Source organism: Macaca thibetana, chromosome 1, assembly GCF_024542745.1.
Source record: "Macaca thibetana thibetana isolate TM-01 chromosome 1, ASM2454274v1, whole genome shotgun sequence".
Lineage (NCBI taxonomy): Eukaryota > Metazoa > Chordata > Mammalia > Primates > Cercopithecidae > Macaca > Macaca thibetana.
Window position 1 is genome coordinate 34,397,973 of NC_065578.1, and position 21,675 is coordinate 34,419,647.

Here is a 21,675-nt window from a genome sequence, read left to right on the forward strand (position 1 = left end):
TTAAATTTCATGTCATATAAAGGACAATTTAATTATTTAAAACTTTAAAGTATTAAATGTTTTATGCCTTCTAGCAATTAATATAAGATTTAGAAAGACTTTAATGTTATTGAAGTTTTCTTTCTTTTGTTTTTAATTTCCTGTAGGAGACATATCAGTCTTAAGACATTAAAACATTTAAACTTATAATTTTATTCATTTATTATTTAAATAAAGTGAATTTGTCTTCTGAAGTCTGAGGAAGATAGACCTTATTTTTATTTCACTTTGTTTTTTAATTGCTGTAGAGTGAAGTCTGTATGTTACATGTTTTTTAAAAAAAATTAGTATAAAATTAGCCGGGCGCGGTGGCTCACGCCTGTAATCCCAGCACTTTGGGAGGCTGAGGTGGGCAGATCACGAGGTCAGGAGATTGAGACCATCCTGGCTAACATGATGAAACCCTGTCTGTACTAAAAACACAAAAAAATTAGCTGGGCGTGGTGGCAGGCACCTGTAGTCCCAGCTACTGGGGAGGCTGAGGCAGGAGAATGGCGTGAACCTGGGAGGCGGAGCTTGCAGTGAGCAGAGATTGCGCCACTGCACTCCAGCCTGGGTGACAGAGCGAGACTCCGTCTCAAAAAAACAAAAGGTATAAAATAATTGATAAAGACAAACTTTAATTTTGTGATCTAAATTCTAAGTTAATTTCCTCACTTGTTATGTGTGTCCTATTTTTGTCCTGTCAGACTGCAGATAATTTGTTTCTTACTCCTTGACTACCTTCTTTTTTTTAGATGGCCAAATGTGATGCTTGTAAGCGACAGGGTAAACTCAGTGAGTCCTTGAAATGGCGCGGGGAAATGAAACATTTCTGTAACCTGCTTTGTATCTTAATGTTCTGTAATCAGCAAAGTGTATGTGACCCGCCTTCACAAAATAATGCAGGTAAAATTAACCTTAAGTACTGAATGGAGTCTTTGGTCAATACTAGAAACTACTGTTCTTTTACAGATCAGGAACTGTGTAAACAGTTGTCATTAATTTCATGAAACCTCATTTTCCTTGTATTCAGTATCATTAACATTTAGTTTTTTTTTTTGTTGAACACCTTAGATTAAAGCTGAGTAAAATGAGTTTTTTATTAAATAGGTTTCTTTGAGAATATTGAATCAAATAAACTCTGTAAGAACTGAAGTTTATGGGAAAGGATAACAGTTAATGGTTTGTAACTGAGTATAATTGGCTTCCTTAAAAAATCCTTTGAGACTACTTATAACAAAAGACATAAAGTCGAAATCACATGACCTTTTAAATATACCATATGCAGGCCAGGTGTGATGGTTCATGCCTGTAGTCCCACCACCTTTCGAATGCTGAGGTGGGAGGAGGGCTTGAGGCCAGGAGTTCAAGGGTTCAGTGAGCTGTGACCACAGCACTGCAATCCCAGCTGGATGATAGAGTGAGACCCTGCCTCTAAAAAATTAAAATAAAATAAAACTATATGTCATGTCATGGGTGTGACTAGTTGGGGCCAGTGTCACGGGGCTGTAAAGGAATTTACCAAGAAAGTCATAGGTAAAGGCAGATTTATTAGAGAAAGTGTGAAAATATGTTGCAAGGTTTCAGTGAGCAGCACAGCAGAGAAGGGGAAGTCTGCAAAGAGGCAGGGGCTTGAGGGAAGTTTTATAAGGTCCTGCTGTAGGGGGCTACTTACAGAATGAAGCCATGCTCCATGCTCCTGGGGCTACCTGTAGGAGGCGATCTCTCAGAGTAATTATTCATTGTTCTCCCCGACCTGGTGCCCCTTCCTCTTTGTTGCTTACTTATCGTATCAGGACTTATCTTATCAAGACTACACACTGTGTGCAGAGTTAGGCCATTTTATCTCAGAAAATTTATTATTTAAAAACAAACAACACTAGTATCATCCTGAAAGTGAGAAGAATTTTAAGTATAGTCTCCTTACAAATAAAAGCAAAATCTATAAGAGCCTACTCCAAAACTTAAAAAAAAAATTCTTTCTATATAAAGGCAAGATTTAAGAAAAACATTAGGCTTAATTGTCCATTAAACCTAACCTGTGATCTTCATTGGTATTGTGTGTTTGGGGATTTGCATTGTTGGTTGTTAAGTTAGACTATTTGTTGCATTTTCATGTAAAGATAAAGTAAATAGAAAACTTTCAAGTTTTACTAGTTAAAAAGTAGAAAACCAGGGCACGGTGGCTCACGCCTGTTACCACAGCACTTTGGGAGGCTGAGGCAGGCGGATCACGAGGTCAGGAGTTCGAGACCATCCTGGCCAACATGGTGAAACTCTGTCTCTACTAAAATACAAAAAATTAACTGGGCGTGGTAGTACACACCTGTAGTCCCAGCTACTTGGGAGGCTGAGGCAGGAGAATCGCTTGAACCCGGGAGGCAGAGGTCACAGTGAGCTGAGATCACGCCACTGCACTCCAGCCTGGGCGGCAGAGCAAGACTCTGTCTCCAAAAAAAAAGAAAACCAAAACCCAGTTAATCCTACAGTGACTTTGCTCCAACAGAAATTACTCAAACCTGAAAACATTGTTTAACTTCCTTGCAATAGTTTCTGTGTAAGTACATATAAATCACATGAGGTTTCCTTATTTTTGTTTATTTTAATCAGCAAGTATTTCCATGGTTCAAGCTGCTTCAGCAGGACCCCCATCTCTGAGAAAAGATTCGACTCCAGTTATAGCCAATGTAGTATCATTGGCAAGTGCCCCTGCTGCTCAGCCCACAGTGAATTCTAACAGTGTCTTACAAGGTAGGCTTGATTGGAAAGCATTTATCTGGCCTATTTAGGTTGAATGCAGTGGTCCTCTAACTTCCTTTCATCAGGGATTATTTTCATACATTTGACACATTCATAATAGGAATGGTAGCTCGCTGCACAAATTTCGTATCTCATCTTATACCTTAGAATTGCTAGTCTCTTCCATTGAATTAAATTAACACATGTTCTTCATATGAGGGTTTGTGTTTATGTACTGATAATCAATTTTTAATGCTAATGTTAAAACAATTGTAAAGATCCTAAATTTATGTTTTAATTTATATCAAGGTGCAGTTCCAACAGTAACAGCGAAAATCATTGGTGATGTAAGTTTTATTACTTTTATTGGTATTGTCACTGTATTTATTTTTCATTTTTGTACAGTATAAATATGTGTGAGCTGATTTGCCCGCCTTTATTTATTATATGAAATAGATTTCATTAGCTCATTTAATCTTTGTTCAGGAATAGGATTTTCTGGCTATTTAAATAGGTCTTTTATGTACTTTAATATCTTTGAATGCTGGCTATGTAGTTACTAAAAGTTTTTTTTTAATTACACAAAATTGAAGTACATTGTACAGGATTTAGGCATGAAAGACTTTTGGATGTTTTGTGATGTACTCAGGTTATAAATAAAATATTTATAAAGTGTAGCTTATCCTCCCCCCAACCCAGTACAGATTATACTGTAAAAAAAAAAAAACTTTTTTTTAACCCATTAATATTTTCTGCTTTGTCTCTTAAAAGAAGAAAATAAATAATGAGAAAAACTTATGACTGGAACAGTGGCATTTCTGAAGTGTTTCTCCAGGTTTCTGGGATAACTTTCACATTGTCTTTATTCAAGTTACTTAAATGATCATAAGTGATTCTGTTATTTCTAGTTATCCAAGTTATCTTGAATCTAAGTCCCCTGTGTCTTAATCGGGAAGTAAGAATTCTCATTTTAAACTTAGCCAACATTGTTATTGATCAACAATGTGTTATAATAGAAATAGCATTTTTCTTGGTAAATAGAAATTGTGATTAGAGACATGCAGAGTAATATATAGTTATTAAAACATTCCTTGATTACTATTAATATTTTAGGAGTATTGTATTTCTCATACATTTGGTTGAATATTTACTTGCTATGTCCTCCATGTAATTCCAATATGGCATTTCTTTTAAAATTATAATATTTCTTGTAATTACAGCGATATTTTAAAAAATGTTTTTGGTTTCTAATTTGTTTTTTTTTTTACTAGGCAAGTACTCAAACAGATGCCCTGAAACTGCCACCTTCCCAACCTCCAAGGCTTTTGAAGAACAAAGCTTTATTATGCAAACCCATCACACAGACTAAAGCCACTTCTTGCAAACCACATACCCAAAACAAAGAATGCCAGACAGGTATGTTCCTTGGTCTTTCTTTCTTTATTAATTTTTTAAGGGAAAGAAATGTAGGATTTACTTACATTGCATACCTGCTATTTCCTAGGTGATGTGTTTGGTTGTTTGTGTACATTGCCCAGTTTAGTTCTCACAGCATCCCTGTTTTAGGTATTTTCCTCATCTGAGGCTTAACAAGTTGGGTCAAAGAGAAGGAAGTTAATCAGTGATACCATACTGTGAGCAAGTCATTTAATTCTTTTATTAATGACAATGTTATATTATAGAATGAGCATAAGGTTTGGAATTATATGGACAGGCTTCTAGGAAGTGCTATTGTTTTACAGTGTGACCTTAGGTTTGAACTACTCCATAGTCTCTTTTGGCTACTCCACACTGTTTCAAATGAAGTCAGTTCCTTTTGAGAGAGCTTCAGAGCTTTTTGTTTGTTTGTTTGTTTGTTTGTTTTTAATGAACTGTCCCCCCCCCCACCCAGGTAGAATCTCTGAGCCACCTCTGTGGATGCTGGGCAGGGTGGTAGTCTCTGGCCTTCTTGGCTTGCCTCTCCTGGCATGAAACTTCTGTCCTACGAGTGAGCTGGGGTGAGGGTGAGGATCCCAGTGTTCTTGGCCTGCTTTTCCTAGGGTAGAGCCTCCATCCAGTGGATGGAAACTGGGTAAAGGGAAGCCCCTGACCTCTTGCCCGTACTCACCAGGAATTTAGCTTCTTCAGCTTTCAGTTGGCGGGGATGAGAAATGCTTGTGGCCTACCATTCTTGATGAGATACGGTAACACTTGATTGGAAGCTGAGGGGAGGGAAGCCCATTTTTATTGGCCACAGCTACCCAGAGTGGAGTTTCTGTCAATCTGAGCTGAGTTGAGCTGGCGTGATAAAGCCTGTGATGGCTGAAATGTCAGACTCTCTCTGTTCTTACCAAATTTTAAACAGATTTTCTTGAATAAATGTTTCTTCATTTGGTATATGCCTTTAGGACAATTTCCCAAGAATTTAAATGTCTGTTTTTAAATCATTTTCACCCTCTTTGCTTGTTTCACTAAGGAATAGATCTTTGTAGCTCCTCATGCTGCCATCAAAAAGTCCTGGAATTTTGGCCGATTGTGGTGGCTCACACCTATAATCCCAGCAGTTTGGGAGGCTGAGGCGGGAGTATCACTTGAACCCAAGAGTTGAAGACCAGCACGGGCAACATAGCAAGACCATCTCTACTAAAAATTTTTTTTCTTTGAGATGGGGTCTGGCTCTGTCGCCCAGGCTGCGGAGTGCAGTGGCACGATCTCGGCTCACTGCAAGCTCCGCCTCTCAGGTTCACGCCATTCTCCTGCCTCAGCCTCCTGAGTAGCTGGGACGACAGGCGCTCGCCACCGTGCCCAGCTAATCTTTTTGTATTTTTAATAGAGACGGGGTTTCACCGTGTTAGCCAGGATGGTCTCGATCTCCTGACCTGGTGATCTGCCCGCCTCAGCCTCCCAAAGTGCTGGGATTACAGGCATGAGCCACCATGCCCGGCCTCTACTAAACATTTTTTTAAAGTCCCAGAATTTTTATACTAGAAAGAGATTCTTGATTTCTAGAGCTGCAGGGCTATCCTGTCAGCCACTGCTTCTCAAAGATTAGTATGCACGTGAATTATCCAGGAATTTTACTAAGTAGATTCTTATTCAGTGAGGCCTGAGATTTTGCATTTCATATAAGCTCCCAGGTAGAGTTCAGTGCTTCTGGTCCATGGAACACACCAAAATAGCAAGGCTATAAATGATTTAGTTCTTTTTTTTTTTTTTTTTTTTTAATCAATAGCAGTTTATTTAGTATTATGTAGTTTGGTTATCAGATGTTTCTAAATTAAGTACCAATTTTTTAATGTCTGCTGTATTATGTAAAGTTTATTGGCCAAGTGTGTTGCCTCATGCCCATACTTCCAGCACTTTGGACAGCTGAGGCGAGAGGATCACTTGAGCCCAGGAGTTCAAGACCAGCCTGGGCAACATAGTGGGACCCCCATCTGTTAAAAAAAAAAAAAAATCATGCCATATTATTTTCCCACTTCTAACTGTAGTCAAATTGTTAGCTTTTCTCTTTCTGTCCCTAGCATTACCTTTCTCCTAGATTAATGATTTTACACTTATCTACCATATTCTCTGACACATAGAAAGGATTCTATATGCTCCTTGACTTATAATGTTGTACCCATCATATGTTAAAAAAAATCATCAGTCAAAAATGCGTTTAATATGCCCAACCTCCAGAACATCATAACTAGGCCTAGGCTATTTTAAAAATGCCGAGAACTCTTACAGTAGCCTACAGTTGGGCAAAATCATCTAACACAAAGCTTATTTTATAATAAAGTTTTTAATACCATGTAATTTATTCAGTGCTATACAGAAGTATGGTATATACTTGTTTTTGCACCATCATAAAATTGAAAAATCCTGTATTGAATCATCGTTAAGTTGGGGACTGTCTGGGTAAATAATGGAATAAGTCCTCTGTCTTGCTACTTTCTCCAAGTTTTTTTCCAAGTTCTGTTTCATCCTTTTAATACTTAGAACATCTGCTATATATATTTATTCTTTTTTGGAGGTATCATAACCTAGAGTAGTCTCCCATCATCTTAGCTCTACATATTATAATTGCCTCCTATTTTAACAGTTGATATATTTTTATTCAGTGCTGAAATTGTTGCCAAATTAATCTTTTTGATGTCATTTTCGTCACTACTCTGTGTTAAAAAAATCTTCAGTATCTCCCCACTATCTACTACAAATGATTTTGAAATGTGCCTTATAGCATGACTGAAATGGCCCCTCCCTATTCAGCCTCCTCTTTAGCAAGCGGTTTTCCATGCCTATATTCTAGGATCCCTGTTTCAATCCTTTCGATTTATCCATCTAAATTATATCCTGCATTCATTTGCTCCTCACATCACTGATATTTGTTACCCACTTTTTGTCAGTGCTATACTCAAGATTTTTTTTTTGGCTACTTTAGTTATTTCTCCTTTGTAAGAACTCCTGTAGTGTCACAGGTCACTCTTATTTTGAACTATAAACCTCCATAAGCTTTTTTATTTTGAAATCTTATTAAAATATTTCTAACCTTGTTTGCTTTTTGTGATTTTGTTGTTGTTATTGTTAGAAGACACTCCAAGTCAGCCCCAGATTATTGTGGTGCCAGTTCCCGTACCAGTGTTTGTTCCCATACCTCTTCATCTTTATACTCAATATGCTCCAGTCCCATTTGGAATTCCAGTTCCAGTGAGTAATCATTTAGAGATTAAAGCTAATTTAGCATGCATTTTCCTCAATTAAAATTGTATAATTCTGTGAAGAAGGTTTTCATTTGTTGGTAAAATATATCCGCTTCTGATTGGCTGTTATCATATTACCATTATTACTTAACATGGATTATATAAATGACTGCTTTTATTTGTACCCACCCTTCTCAGAAAAGGTTATAATGTAGCTTTTTAAAAAAGTTACATGCACAATGAGACCACTCAAATAGAAAAAGATCAGAAATGGTGTGTGTTGAAATCCTGGATTCTAGTAAGGGTGAAAAGAATACTGTGATTTACATAATTCTCATTTTTGATTAAAGAAAATATATTTTTTAATTACAAATTTATTTTTCCCAGGTACTGAGTCCTTAAAGGAAACAGTTATAAGAAAATTGTGAGAAATACAAGCAAAAACAACAAAAACAAAATGCAAGTGTGTTATAGAATTATTCTTTTAGAGGATTCAGAGACATAATTGGTTGAGTGTCCAAAGCACTTATCAAAATTTTATTTAAATGGCTCTAGTCTTATAAAAGCAAACTAGCAAGACTATTTTAGTCATTAGCAATGAATATATTCTAAATTTGTTTACTATTTTAATACCTAAATCATCTCACAAATCATACTTTTGACTAGAAACCTGTTGCCTAAGAAAGCCTTCAGTCTATCCTTGGTCTTTCAGATGCCCGTCCCTATGCTTATTCCATCTTCAATGGATAGTGAAGATAAAGTTACAGAGAGTATTGAAGACATTAAGGAAAAGCTTCCCACACATCCATTTGAAGCTGATCTCCTTGAGATGGCAGAAATGATTGCAGAAGATGAAGAGAAGGAGAAGACTCTGTCTCAGGGAGGTTGGTATAATCTTTAAAAGCAAGGAAAGAAAAAACACGTTTTATACATTTTCAGGTGACTCAAGTAATTTTAAGTATAAGACAGGGTGTTTCTAAAACCTTTATTGTCTGTGAATACCAAGCCTGTGAGGTTGATTATACTTTTTAGTGCTTCTGAAAGCTCTTACTGTTTTTATGAAGGAAAACCAAGTATTGGTATTCAATTATTTTCCAATATTATCTCTCTAATTGAAGCCATGGTCCCCACATAAGAATTCCTGTTAGATAATAACCAGCATGCTGGTAGAGGGTAAATAGAACCTTAGGATGGAAAACCATTTGGCTCAAAATAACTGATAGATAGATCTCATACTACTAGTGTGGAATCATGATAAAAACAATAGTTAACGTTTTGTGTGCTTGCCATACCCTAGGCATTGTGCTCAGTGCATTTTGTGCCTTGACCCATTCAGTCTTCACGACAACCTTATGGGGTGGGGAGGGGGTACTATGTACCTCAAATTTCTGATCTGGAAAGTAGGACTTGCCTTGGTTGTGCAGTCCAGAAGTGGCGGAACCGGAACTTGAATCCAGATACATTTGACTCCAAAGCACATGATACTAACCAGAATCCCCATTAACAGTGGTAATCTGTTTAACTGCATTTATTCCTAGTGTCTAGTTTTATTAATGAATTATTCTTTCTGCATATGAAATCTGTTTACTTAGAACTCTGTAGTATGATTGATGTATATAGTGCAGTCATTTCATTTGAGATATAATTTGTTGTCTATACAGATAAATTATTTATGTGCTTTTCTTTTTCTTTAGAGTCTCAAACTTCTGAACAGGAACTCTTTCTAGACACCAAGATATTTGAAAAAGGTTTGTAGTTGAAAATATGTTTTGATTTTTAGAAATACTACCCTCTGTTAGTAATAGAAACCTATAAAATATTAGTACACTTCAATTTCATATTTGTAATTTTAACTATTTGTAAGGGGGGTATCAGATGTCTATGAAGTGTATTAATTTGTAGTGGGAATAATAAAAGCCACCTCAAATGTTTGTTTTAAAAATTAATTGAGATAAGGCTTTCAAGTGCCTACCAAAAATATGAATCCAGTTCTTTGAGGCTGATGAACAAGTTACTTCATTCTTGATTGGATAATTGTCCATCAACCATATCTAATTTTTTGGTATTTAGGGGTTCAGGAAGTTTTCCGAGCATGTCAAGATGAGGCTATTATTTTATTTTGAGGGCTTGTTATCTATATATTTCAGACCAAGGAAGTACATACAGTGGTGATCTTGAATCAGAGGCAGTATCTACTCCACATAGCTGGGAGGAAGAGCTGAATCACTATGCCTTAAAGTCAAATGCTGTGCAAGAGGCTGATTCAGAATTGAAGCAGTTCTCAAAAGGGGAAACTGAACAGGACCTGGAAGCAGATTTTCCATCAGGTTTGTGTACAGTAACCTGTCCACTGAAAAGTTTTTATTTTAGAAGATTGGTACAATTCTGAATTGACACTATTAAGCAGTGCCAATTGTTATTGATAATAACAGTGTAATGTGTTAAGAGGTCATAATCTAGAGCACAAATAGCCCCTGGCTTTGTAGGTGTTAATTTGTACCTTCTTGTTCTTATAAGTGGTTTATTTGGTTAAAATTATTTTTAACCTTTCCCATAGTAGCCATGTAAGAGGTTTTCTTGATTGCCAATGAAGTTGTCATTTATGCACTATATCCTTGGTTTAAATCTATAAGTGGAATTCTTATTTTATCACAAACAAACTAATGAATATAGTGATGATTACTCTATATTACTTTCCTAGTCTAAGTCTTTATTTAAATTTGTGAGTTATTTACCTCACGTTGTACTTTCTGCTGATTATTATAGAATCCTTTGACCCACTTAATAAAGGCCAGGGAATCCAGGCACGTTCCCGAACAAGACGACGACACAGAGATGGCTTCCCCCAACCCAGACGAAGAGTAAGCTGCAGCTTAACTTTTCTAGACTTTTCTTTCCTTCATTCTACAAGCATTATTTAGTTCCTGCTGCTTTCAAAACTCTGTAACAGCCAGAGTCAGGTAGTTCCATATGTTATTTTGCAGCCTGGTAATTTTATACTTTTGTTTTTTGAATTCAAGAACCATGTATTTTATTTACATTTCTTTCAGTAGGAACTTTTTTTTTTGTTTCTATAGTTAAGGATTTTCTTTTGTATTCCTTTGTTTACTTTAAAAAGCTTTTTATAATTCTTTTATATGCTTTTATCTTTTTGAGTAGCCTCTAAATTTAGCTCTTTTTACATGTTACAATACTGAGCACTTTGGGAGGCCAAGTTGGGCAGATCACAAGGTCAGGAGATGGAGACCATCCTGGCTAACATGGTGAAATCCCATCTTTACTAAAAATACAAAAAATTAGCCAGGCGTGGTGGCGGGCGCCTGTAGTCCCAGCTACTCAGGAGGCTGAGGCAGGAGAATGGCCTGAACCCGGGAGGTGGAGCTTGCAGTGAGCCAAGATTGGGCCACTGCACTTCAGCCTGGGTGACAGAGTGAGACTCCATCTCAAAAAATAAAAATAAAAAATAAAAATAAAGAATACTGAGTAGTTCACTTTTTATAGTATAGTAAAATGGTGAAGTTCACATGGCTGTTTTTCACATTGACAGGGCTTTCCTATACAAAGTTGAAAGAATAATAGCTTTATTTTTAAAATTACCACCACAATCATGAACAAGTCCACTTAACAAGAAGTTCCACTATGACCTTTTGCAGTCGGCCCCTCTGGCTGCTGAGAACCACCGATCTGCTGTACAGATTGATGCACAATGCCACTGCTTTGCCTTTTCTGAAATTTCACATGAATGGAATCCTCTAATATGTAGTCTTCTGTGTTTAAATTCTTTTACTTAGCATAATGTTTTTGAGATTCAAATCCCGGTAGTTGATTCCTTTTTATTTCTGAGTAGTATTTCATTATATGGACAAATTATAATTTGTTCAGCTGTTTAACAGGTGATAAAAATTTGGGTTGTTTCCAGATTGGGGCTATTTTGAATAAAACTTACTCAAAATGTTATGAACATCTTAGTATCAATCTTTGTGTGAACATATGTTTTCATTTCTCTTGAGGAAAAAGATCTAGGAATGAGATTGCTAGGTTTTATGCTATGTGTATTTTTAACTTTATAAGAAAGCTGCCAGACTGTTTTCCAAAGGAGATGTACCATTTTGCAGTCCCACCAGCAATGTATGAGAGAGTTCCATCTGCTCCATGACTTTGCTAACACTTGGTATTGTTGATTTTAAATTTTAGCCATTCTAGTCAATGTATAGTGGTACCTCATTATGGTTTTAATTTGTTTTTCCCTAATGATTAATGATGTTGAGAATCTTTCAATATATGTATTTGCCATTCATGTGTCTTCTTTGGTAAAGTGTTTATTCACAGTTTTTGCACATTTTTTTGTTTTCATTTTTTTATTGGGTTGGTTGTCATCTTGCTGAGTTGTAAGTGTTCTTTACTGTGGACATAATTTCTTTATCAAATCAGTTTGGTCCTATTTTGTTGCTTCCTTTTTTATTTTCGTAATGATGAGTAGCAGATTTTGATTTTGAGGAAGTTCCTTTTATCAATTTGTTATTTTATGGATCGTGCTTTTTAATACCTCATCTAAAAATGTTTGCATAACTCATAGTAACTAACACATTCTCTTACATTTTCTTCTAGAAGTTTTATAGTTTTAACTTTTATGTTTGTGATCTATTTTGAGGTAATTTTTATGTATGAGTTGTGGCAAGGGTCAAGGTTCATTTTTTGCATATGGACATCCAGTTGTTCCAGCACTGCCCTTGAAAAAGACTATTCATTCCCCATTGAATTACATTGGCAACTCTGTTAAAAGTCAATTATATATGTATGTGTCAGTCTGTTTCTGAAACTCTCTATTCTATTGACTTATATGTCTATTTTTGTACCAGTACCAACTGTCCTGACTACTGTGATTTTACAGCGAGTCTGGAACTTAAGAGTGTAAATCCTCCAGCTTTGTTCTTCTTAAAATTGTCATTTGCATGTCCATATACATTTTAGAATCAACTTGTCAATTTCTTTAAAAAAAAAAAAAAAAAGCCTGGCCGGGCGCGGTGGCTCAAGCCTGTAATCCCAGCACTTTGGGAGGCCGAGACGGGCGGATCACGAGGTCAGGAGATCGAGACCATCCTGGCTAACACGGTGAAACCCCGTCTCTACTAAAAATACAAAAAAAAAAACTAGCCGGGCGAGGTGGCGGCGCCTGTAGTCCCAGCTACTCGGGAGGCTGAGGCAGGAGAATGGCGGGAACCCGGGAGGCGGAGCTTGCAGTGAGCTGAGATCCGGCCACTGCACTCCAGCCCGGGCGGCAGAGCGAGACTCCGTCTCAAAAAAAAAAAAAAAAAAAAATGCCTGCTAGAATTTCAGTTGGGGCTGTCCTGAATCCAGAGAGAGATAATTGACATCTTAGTAATTTTGATTCTTCTAATCTGGAAACATGGTATAGTCCTCCATTACAAGTCTCCTTATATTCTGTTAAGTTTGTCTCATAAGTATTTAAGATATTTTGATGCTGTTGTAAATAGTATTATTTTTAAATTTCATTTTTCACTGAGCACAGTGATCATACCTGTAATCCTAGTACTTTGGGAGGCTAAGGCAGAAGGATTGCTTGAGCTCAGGAGTTTGAGACCAGCCTGGGCAATATAGTGAGACCCCATCTCTACTAAAAATTTTAAAAATTAGCTGGGCATGGTGACACATGCTGGTGGTCCCAGCTACTTGGAGGGCTAAGCTGGGAGAATTGCTTGAGCCTAGGGGGTCGAGGCTGCAGTAAGCCCTGATCGTGCCATTGCACTGTAGTCTAGGCAACAGAGCAAGACCCTGTCTCAAAAAAAAGAAAAACAATTTCATTTTTCGTGTTTCTTACTAGTATATAGAAATATAGATAATTTTTTCTTCTATGATATTTATCTTAGAAATAAAAAAAGAAATATAGGTAATTTTCATGTATTTACTTTGTGTCCTGTAACTTTGCTCAACTCAAATTGTTAGGATTTGCTACTTAGACAATCATTTTATCTGTGAATAAAGACAGTTTTACTTTTTCCTTTGTAATCTGAATGCATTTTCTTTCCTTCTTTTTCTTGTTTTATTGAACTAGCTAGTATCTTCAGTACAATGTTGAATATTAGTAGTGAGAGCAGACCTTTTTGCCTTATTGCTAACCTTACGGTGAAAAAAGTCTTGCAACAGTAAGTATGATGTTACCTATAGGTTTCTCGTAGGTGATTTCTATCAGGTTGAGGAAGTTCCCTTCCCCTCCTAATTCGCTGCAAGTTTTTAAAATCATGATTGGGTATTGAACTTCCTCAGATGGATTTCTTGCATCTTTTGAGGTGATTATCTGGTTTTCCTTTTTTTAAGTCTGTTACAATGGTGAAATACATTGATTTTTCTTGAATGATTAACCTTCCATTCCTGGGATAAACCCTGCTTTTTTCTGTATTTATTATTTTTCTGTGTTGCTGGATTTGGTTTGCTAATATTCTGTGAAGGTTTTTTGTTGTTGTTGTTTTATTTTGAGATGGAGTCTTGCGCTGTCACCCAGGATGGAGTGCAATGGCGTGATCTCAGCTCACTGCAACCTCCGCCTCCTGGGTTTAAGCAGTTCTCCTGCCTCAGCCTCCCAAGTAGCTGGAATTACAGGCGCCCACCACCATGCCTGGATAATTTTTGTATTTTTAGTAGAGACAGGGTATCAACATGTTGGCCAGGCTGGTCTTGAACTCCTGGTCTCAAGTGATCCATGCACCTTGCCCTCCCAAAGTGCTAGGATTACAGGCATGAGCTGCTGCGGCCGGTCCTGTGAAGATTTTAAGTGTCCCTGTTCAAGACAAATATTTACCTGTACTTTATGACTGGTTTTGGTATCAGGGTAATGATGACGTTATAAAATTAGTTAACATTTCTTTTTCTTCTATTTTCTGAAGTACAATTTGTATAATTTCTTTAACTATGATAGAATTTCACTTTGATGGAATTTATTCCATCTGGGAATGGAGTTTTTGTGGGAAGGTTATAAGCTATAAATGCTGTTTCTATGGCTGTTTAGGTTATCTGTTTCTTCTAGAGTAAGCTTAATTAATCTTTCAAGAAGTTTGTCCATTTCATCTAAGTTGTTTAATTTATTGGCATGAGAGTCACAAGTGATCCACCTGCCTCAGCCTCCCACAGTGTTGGGATTACAGGCGTGAGCCACTGCACTCCGCTTGGGTTTTAATTTGGATTTCCTTTTCTGGTTTTTTGTTTGTTTGTTTTTAGATAGGGTCTCCACTCAGTTACCCAGGCTGGAGTGCAGTGGCATAATCATGGCTCACTGCAGCCTCAACCTCCCGGGCTCAGGTGATCCTTCCACCTCAGACTCCCAGGTAGCTGGGACTACAGATGTGTGCCACCATGCCTGGCTAATTTTTTAATTTTTTGTAGAGACAGGGTCTTGCCATGTTGCCCAGGCTGATCTTGAACTCCTGGGCTCAGTCTGCCCACTCAGGCCTCCCAGAGTGCTGGCGTTACAGGTATGGGCCATTGCACTTGGCCTGCCTTTTCTAGTTTCTTAATATAGAAGCTTAGGTTATGGATTATACACTTTTAAATAATTTTCTTATTGAAACATTTTAATACTACAAATGTCCCTTTAAGTACTGTTTTAGTTCCATCACAGAAATTTTGTTAAATTTTATTTTCATTTTTCTTTAAGTTCAAAATGTTTTGTGATTGCATGTGTCCTTTCTTCTTTGACCCATAGAGCTGTTTAATTTATGATTTTGGAGGATTTTTTTGGACATCAGTGCATCATTGGTTTCTATTTTAATTTCATTGTAGTTAGATAATTTGTTGAGGCTTGTTTTATAGCACAGAATATGATCTGTTTACATGTTTCATTAAATAGACCTGAGTGGTAATAATAGTGATTCATACCTGATTAGGTGAGTCTATATCTGGAACATAGTAAATACCCAAATGTTAGTGACTATTACAGTGTGCTCGTCTACATTTAAACTTTTTCTTTCTTCTTTCCTCATATGGATTGGATTAAATAATCTCTAAGGCCCTTTTTTGCTCTAAGAACTCCGAATCTTTTTTTTTTTCTTTTTTTTTTTTTGAGACGGAGTCTCACTCTGTCGCCCAGGCTGGAGTGCAGTGACGTGATCTCGGCTCACTGCAACCTCCACCTCCCGGGTTCACCACATTCTCTTGCCTCAGCCTCCCGAGTACCTGGGACTACAGGCGCCCGCCACCACGCCTGGCTAATGTTTTGTATTTTTAGTAGAGACGGGGTTTCACTGTGTTAGCCAGGATGGTCTCGATCTCCTGACCTCGTGATCCGCCCACCTCGGCCTCCCAAAGAGCTGGGATTACAGGCATGAGCCACCATGCCCAGCCAGAATCTTTAGGATATAAAACTAAATTCTATATTCTACAAATGTATATACCCTTTCCAGCTTTGAGATCCCTGACTCTTAAAAATCCAAAACTAAATTTTATGTTCTGTAAATTTTTGGAATTCTTACAGGGACGGAAGAAGTCTATAGTGGCTGTGGAGCCCAGGAGTCTTATTCAAGGAGCCTTTCAAGGCTGCTCAGTGTCCGGGATGACACTGAAGTACATGTATGGGGTAAATGCTTGGAAGAACTGGGTTCAGTGGAAAAATGCCAAGGAAGAGCAGGGGGATCTAAAATGTGGAGGTAAGTGCACAGCATGAATTGTGTCTTGATTTAGGCAGGGGGAAATAGATAAGCTACTGAAAAGGGATACATTTTAGGTCAGAAGCCCTATAAAACTGGTTTGGGCTTTACTTAATTTTTTCTGCATTTGTTTTTAAACTTTTCTTTTGTTTCTCTCCTTGTCAGGGGTTGAACAGGCCTCATCTAGCCCACGTTCTGACCCCTTAGGAAGTACTCAAGACCATGCACTCTCTCAAGAATCCTCAGAGCCAGGCTGTAGAGGTAAAATGTGTTTCTCTCCATTTGGTATGAATTATTTATAGATTATTGCCGATTTAAATTTGTAAGTTGAATATTTAAAATTATTTAAAATTTGGAGTTTTAGAGAAATTAATCTTAACCCGTTTTAAGGAGGTCATTATAAGGGTAAGGTTATGTCTTCTGATCTTGAGCTTATTATGCAAATATAAGGAATTTTGTTTCATTTTTGACACTGTGCAAGTGCCTCAAAATACATCTTCTTGAGCCCTGCGTCTGTATAGTAATCCATGTGGAGCCCAGTATTGTTTTTTTGTTTTTTTTTAAAAAGAAAAAGACCTGGAAAATAGGAATTTTTCCTTACAGTGAGATCTATATAACTGACAATGTTTGTGTGTTTCACTTCAGCTGCCAGGAAATTTAGGATTACATGAACATTTCAAATAAATCAATAGTATATAATTTTAAGGCCCACATTAGTTTTCATTTTTCACTACTTTTGACACCCTATTCTAAATTTTTGTTTCACTTTATCTTTTGCTTTTAATTTGTGTTTTATGTAAGATACTTGTACAATCTTTATGGAATGAGATGGGGAGGAATGGATGAATATATCCATGTAACTTGATTTTATTCCACTTTCCAACTATACCTTCTTTCTGTCTTAAACCTAGGTGATGATATGCACTCTTGGCTTCACTCTAGTCTACCCTGTTGGTTTTAGGGCACATGTAACTGTCCTTATTGAAACACTTAGTTGCTGCTGTGGGCAGTGACTAACTTGTTGAGTTCCTTTAGATCAAGTGTAATTTGTCTCTCCAAAGCTATGTAAATACACTCCTGTTGTGGAGATTTACTAGGCCATTAACCACCTAGTAGTATGTTTTAAGTTAAAAGAGCAACCTGCTGGGTGCAGTGGCTCATACTTGTAATCCCAGCACTGTAGGAGGCTGAAGCAGGAGGATCTCTTAAGCCCAAAAGTTCTGAGGCTGCAGGGAGCTACAGTTGCACCATTGCACTCCAGCCTGAGCATCAGAGCGAGACCCTGTCTCTAAAAAACATAAAAATAAAACAAAAAAAGCTGGGGAAGGGTGATAGTACAAATAGAGAGGTAATACTGCTTTAGACTACTAAGCCTAAATGCAGTTGTTAAAGGGGATGGCAACCCATTTCTACCACTCTTTCACTGAGAAAATACTTACTGAATATCTCTTACATAGCAGGTATGAAGCTAGGAGCTAGGGTGAAAAAGTCAAACATGGTCTGTGTGCTCATGAAATACCGCTTGCTTTAGCTAAAACCAACTCACAGGAGCCATGTGTATGTAATCTTATCTAAATGCAGAAGAGCAATGACTACAAAGGGTGTTTTAATCTTGGCCCCACAATGTGGATCAACATCTTGTAGTAGGACCTCTACAGATCAAATTGGATAACTCCCCTGCTCAAAATTTATTCAGCTCATTGTCTGCAGTCTTAATATGAGAAATGAGGCTGATCACGATCTGCCCTCGCCTGCCCTTCTTGCCTTGTCCTATACACCTAAGTCCCCTAAACCTTTTCAGCCTGTGACCCAGCAAAGGGAATACTGTATTCTAGCATTTCCAAAGGCAAGAGGGTGTTATTCATTATTTGAGGTGTTCTGTATTCAAATAAATATGAGCTGAAGAAAGTTAAACAGCTGGTCGGGTGTAGTGGCTCACACCTGTAATCCCAGCACTTTGGGAGGCTGAGGCGGGCGGATCACCAGAGGTCAGGAGTTTGAGACCAGCCTGACCAACATGGAGAAACCCCGTCTCTACTAAAAATACAAAATTAGCTAGGCATGGTGGTGCATGCCTGACTCCCAGCTACTCGGGAGACTGAGGTAGGAGAATCGCTTGAACCCAGCAGGTGGAGTTGCAGTGAGCCGAGATTGTGCCATTGCACTCCAGCCTGGGCAATAAAAGCGAAACTCCATCTCAAAAAAAAAAAAAAAGAGAAACTTGAATAGCTTTCTTTTTTGCAGATATACTCAGAGCCTTTAATGTGCCATTAAGCACTGTGAATTCTTCAGAGACAAATATAGTGTCTTGTGTTTTCTGAATATCAAATCTTAGAAACCCAGTGTTCTCCAGCTCTCACATAAGACTAGTGTTTTGTGGACTATACTTTGGGAAGCCTTTTTGTGTATCCTCAGATTGGAATTCTTTACCTATCTACCTGTTTAACTCTTCCTCACCTTTTAAGGTCTAGCTCCAGTGTCACGTTTCCCAGAATCTAACCTGATTCTTCCCTGTTGGATAGCCCTCATTTGCTTTCATAGAATGCCATTTAAAGAAAGCCTCTGTCATAGCACGTATTGCACCGCATGCACTGGTCTTTATTTCCCTAACTGAAGTAGACTTGAGATCAGAATCTGTCTTTAATCCATATGCCCACTAGTCTGCACCACAGTGCCTGGGGCACAGTAGCGTTCAATGTTTATTCAGTTAATCAAGTAATGCTACTATGTTTGTTAAAAGTTAATGTTTCAGATGTTTTCTACCTTTCCACAGTCCGCTCTGTCAAGCTGAAGGAAGATATTCTGTCCTGCACTTTTGCTGAGTTGAGTTTGGGTTTATGCCAGTTTATCCAAGAGGTGCGGAGACCAAATGGTGAAAAATATGATCCAGACAGTATCTTATACTTGTGCCTTGGAATTCAACAGGTATCAAGTTAAACATATGGATTCTTCAACCTAGCAAATCCATTGACCTGAATATGTCCCCACAGAAATTACATGCACATGTACACACCCAGATATGTACTGGTATTTTCATTGGAACATTGTTTTTAACAACAACAAATTGGAAACCGCTGAAGTGTTAATCAAGCTTTGTCAATCCGTCAACTATAATATGTCCATACTGTGGAATACTGTAAAATAGTTAAAAAGGAATGGCTCGCTTCTGTATTTATTGACCTAGGAAATTCTTAAGGGCATATATTTTAAAAAGTAACTTTCAGGGCCAGGTGTGGTGGCTCACGCCTGTATTCCTAGCACTTTGGGAGGCTGAGATGGGAGTATCACTTGAGGCCAGTGATTCAAGACCAGCTTGGGCAACACAGGGAGACACTGTCTCTACAAAAACTAAAAAATTAGCCAGGTATGGTGGTGTATGCCTCCACTCCCAGCTACTCAGGAGGAGGAGGCAGGAGGATCACCTGAGCCCCAAGTTTAAGGCTGCAGTAAGCCATTGGAGCTCCAGCCTAAGTGGCAGAGTGAGAACCTGAGGAAAAACAAAAAAAAGTAACTTGCAGAATTACATGTATAGTGTGATTATTATGGGAAAATATGCATAACATAAAATTTACCATTTTAAAGTTTACAGTTGAGGAGGACTAATAAGTACATTCTTAATGTGCAGTCATCACCACTGTCTATTCTATAACTTTATGACTCCAAAGGGAAACCTCAAACCCATTTAGTAGTCACTCCCCATTACTCTCTCCACCCATCCCTGGCAACTATAAATCTGCTTTCTGTCTCTCTGGACTTGCATATTCTGGATATTTCGTATCAGTGGGTTCATACACTGTGTGGCCTTTCGTGTCTGGTTTCTTTCCCTTAGCATTGTTTTCAAGGTTTATCCATATTTTAGCGTGAATCAATATAGCACTCCTTTTTATGACTGAATAATATTCTGTCATATGGATATACCACATGTTGTTTATCCATTCATCCACTGATGGACATTTGAGGTTCCACCTTTTGGTGATTGTGAATACACTGCTGTGAACATTCATGTACAGGTTTTTGTTTGAACACCTGTTTTCAATTCTTTTGCCATATATGCTTAGGAGTGGAATTGCTGAGTCTTTTAACTATGACTGAGTTGTTGAGGAACCACTTTGTTTTCCAAAGTGGCAGCACCATTTTACATTTCCAACAGCAGTGTGTGAAGATTCCAGTATCTCCACATTCTTGCTATAACATTTGTTAATTTCTGTTTTTTTTTGTTTGTTTGTTTGTTTTTTTAAACAAACATCCTGGTGGTTATGAAATGATATCTCATTGTATTTTTAATTTGCATTTTCCTAATGACATTGGGAATCTTTTCATGTACTTTTTGACCATGTGTATATCTTCTTTGGAGAAATGTCTATTTAAATCCTGTCTTAGTCTGTTTGTATTGCCATAGGGGAGTACCTGAGACTGGGTAATTTATAAAAAAAATTCTTGGCCGGGCACGGTGGCTCACGCCTGTAATCCCAGCACTTTGGGAGGCCGAGGCGGGTGGATCACGAGGTCAGAAGTTCTAGACCAGCCTGGCCAACATGGTGAAACCCTGTCTCTACTTAGAATACAAAAATTAGCTGGGCATGGTGGCACACGCCCATAGTTCCAGCTATTTGGAAGGCTAAGGCAAGAGAATCGCTTGAACCTGGGAGGCGGAGGTTGCAGTTAGCCGAGGTCGCGCCCCTGGGTTACAGAGCAAGACTGTCTCAAAAAAAAAAAAAAAAAGAAAAGAAAAAAGAAATTCTCATGCAGAATCATGGCTTATGGATCTGCAAGCTGTACAAGAAACATGGCGCCAGCATCTGCTTCTGGTGAGGGCTTGGCATCATATCATGGCATCATATAATCATGGCAGAAGGTGAAGGGGGAGCAGGCGTCTCATGGCAAGAGAGTGAGGACGAAGTGCCAGGCTCTTTCTAACAATCAGATCTCACAGTAACTAATAAAGGGAGAACTTCATTACTGGGAGGATGGCAGCAAGCCAGTCATGAGAGATCAGGGCCCCACTTCTAACATTAAGGATCAAATCTCCACATGAGGGCCGGGCGCGGTGGCTCAAGCCTGTAATCCCAGAACTTTGGGAGGCCGAGATGGGTGGATCATGAGGTCAGGAGATCGAGACCATCCTGGCTAACATGGTGAAACCCCATCTCTACTAAAAAATACAAAAAACTAGCCGGGCGAGGTGGCGGGCGCCTGTAGTCCCAGCTACTCGGGAGGCTGAGGCAGGAGAATGGCGGGAACCCGGAAGGCGGAGCTGCAGTGAGCTGAGATCCGGCCACTGCACTCCAGCTTGGGCGACAGAGCGAGACTCTGTCTCAAAAAAAAAAAAAAAAAAAAAATCTCCACATGAGGTTTGGAAGGGACACGTATCTCAACTATATCAAGTCTTTTGCCTAATTTTTAATTGCATTGTCTTTTTGTCACCGTGTTGTAGAAACTATATATATTCTAGATATTGAACTTTTATCAGATATGTGATTTGCAAATATTTTCTCCCGTTTTCTGGATTTTCCTTTCACTCTCTTGGTATAGTATACTTTGAATCACAACTTTTTTTATTTTTAATGAAGTTCAATTTTTTTTGTTCTTCCTTT

General features: G+C 38.1%; 1 protein-coding gene across 11 annotated transcripts in view; it reads left to right on the plus strand.

The window, feature by feature from the left end:
- Positions 1-21,675, plus strand: part of ZMYM4 (zinc finger MYM-type containing 4) — a 159,175-nt gene that overhangs the window by 126,671 nt on the left and 10,829 nt on the right. For 10 of the 11 annotated variants that reach the window (XM_050797473.1, XM_050797491.1, XM_050797510.1 and 7 more), the window contains 12 exons: positions 777-927; positions 2,632-2,772; positions 3,070-3,107; positions 4,032-4,176; positions 7,313-7,431; positions 8,137-8,308; positions 9,119-9,172; positions 9,572-9,751; positions 10,191-10,285; positions 15,910-16,081; positions 16,247-16,342; positions 18,855-19,006. In XM_050797473.1, coding sequence (XP_050653430.1) covers positions 777-927; positions 2,632-2,772; positions 3,070-3,107; positions 4,032-4,176; positions 7,313-7,431; positions 8,137-8,308; positions 9,119-9,172; positions 9,572-9,751; positions 10,191-10,285; positions 15,910-16,081; positions 16,247-16,342; positions 18,855-19,006 — 1,515 coding nt within the window. The remainder of the gene's footprint in view (positions 1-776; positions 928-2,631; positions 2,773-3,069; positions 3,108-4,031; positions 4,177-7,312; positions 7,432-8,136; positions 8,309-9,118; positions 9,173-9,571; positions 9,752-10,190; positions 10,286-15,909; positions 16,082-16,246; positions 16,343-18,854; positions 19,007-21,675) is intronic. The other variant, XM_050797528.1, reaches the window with a different exon arrangement.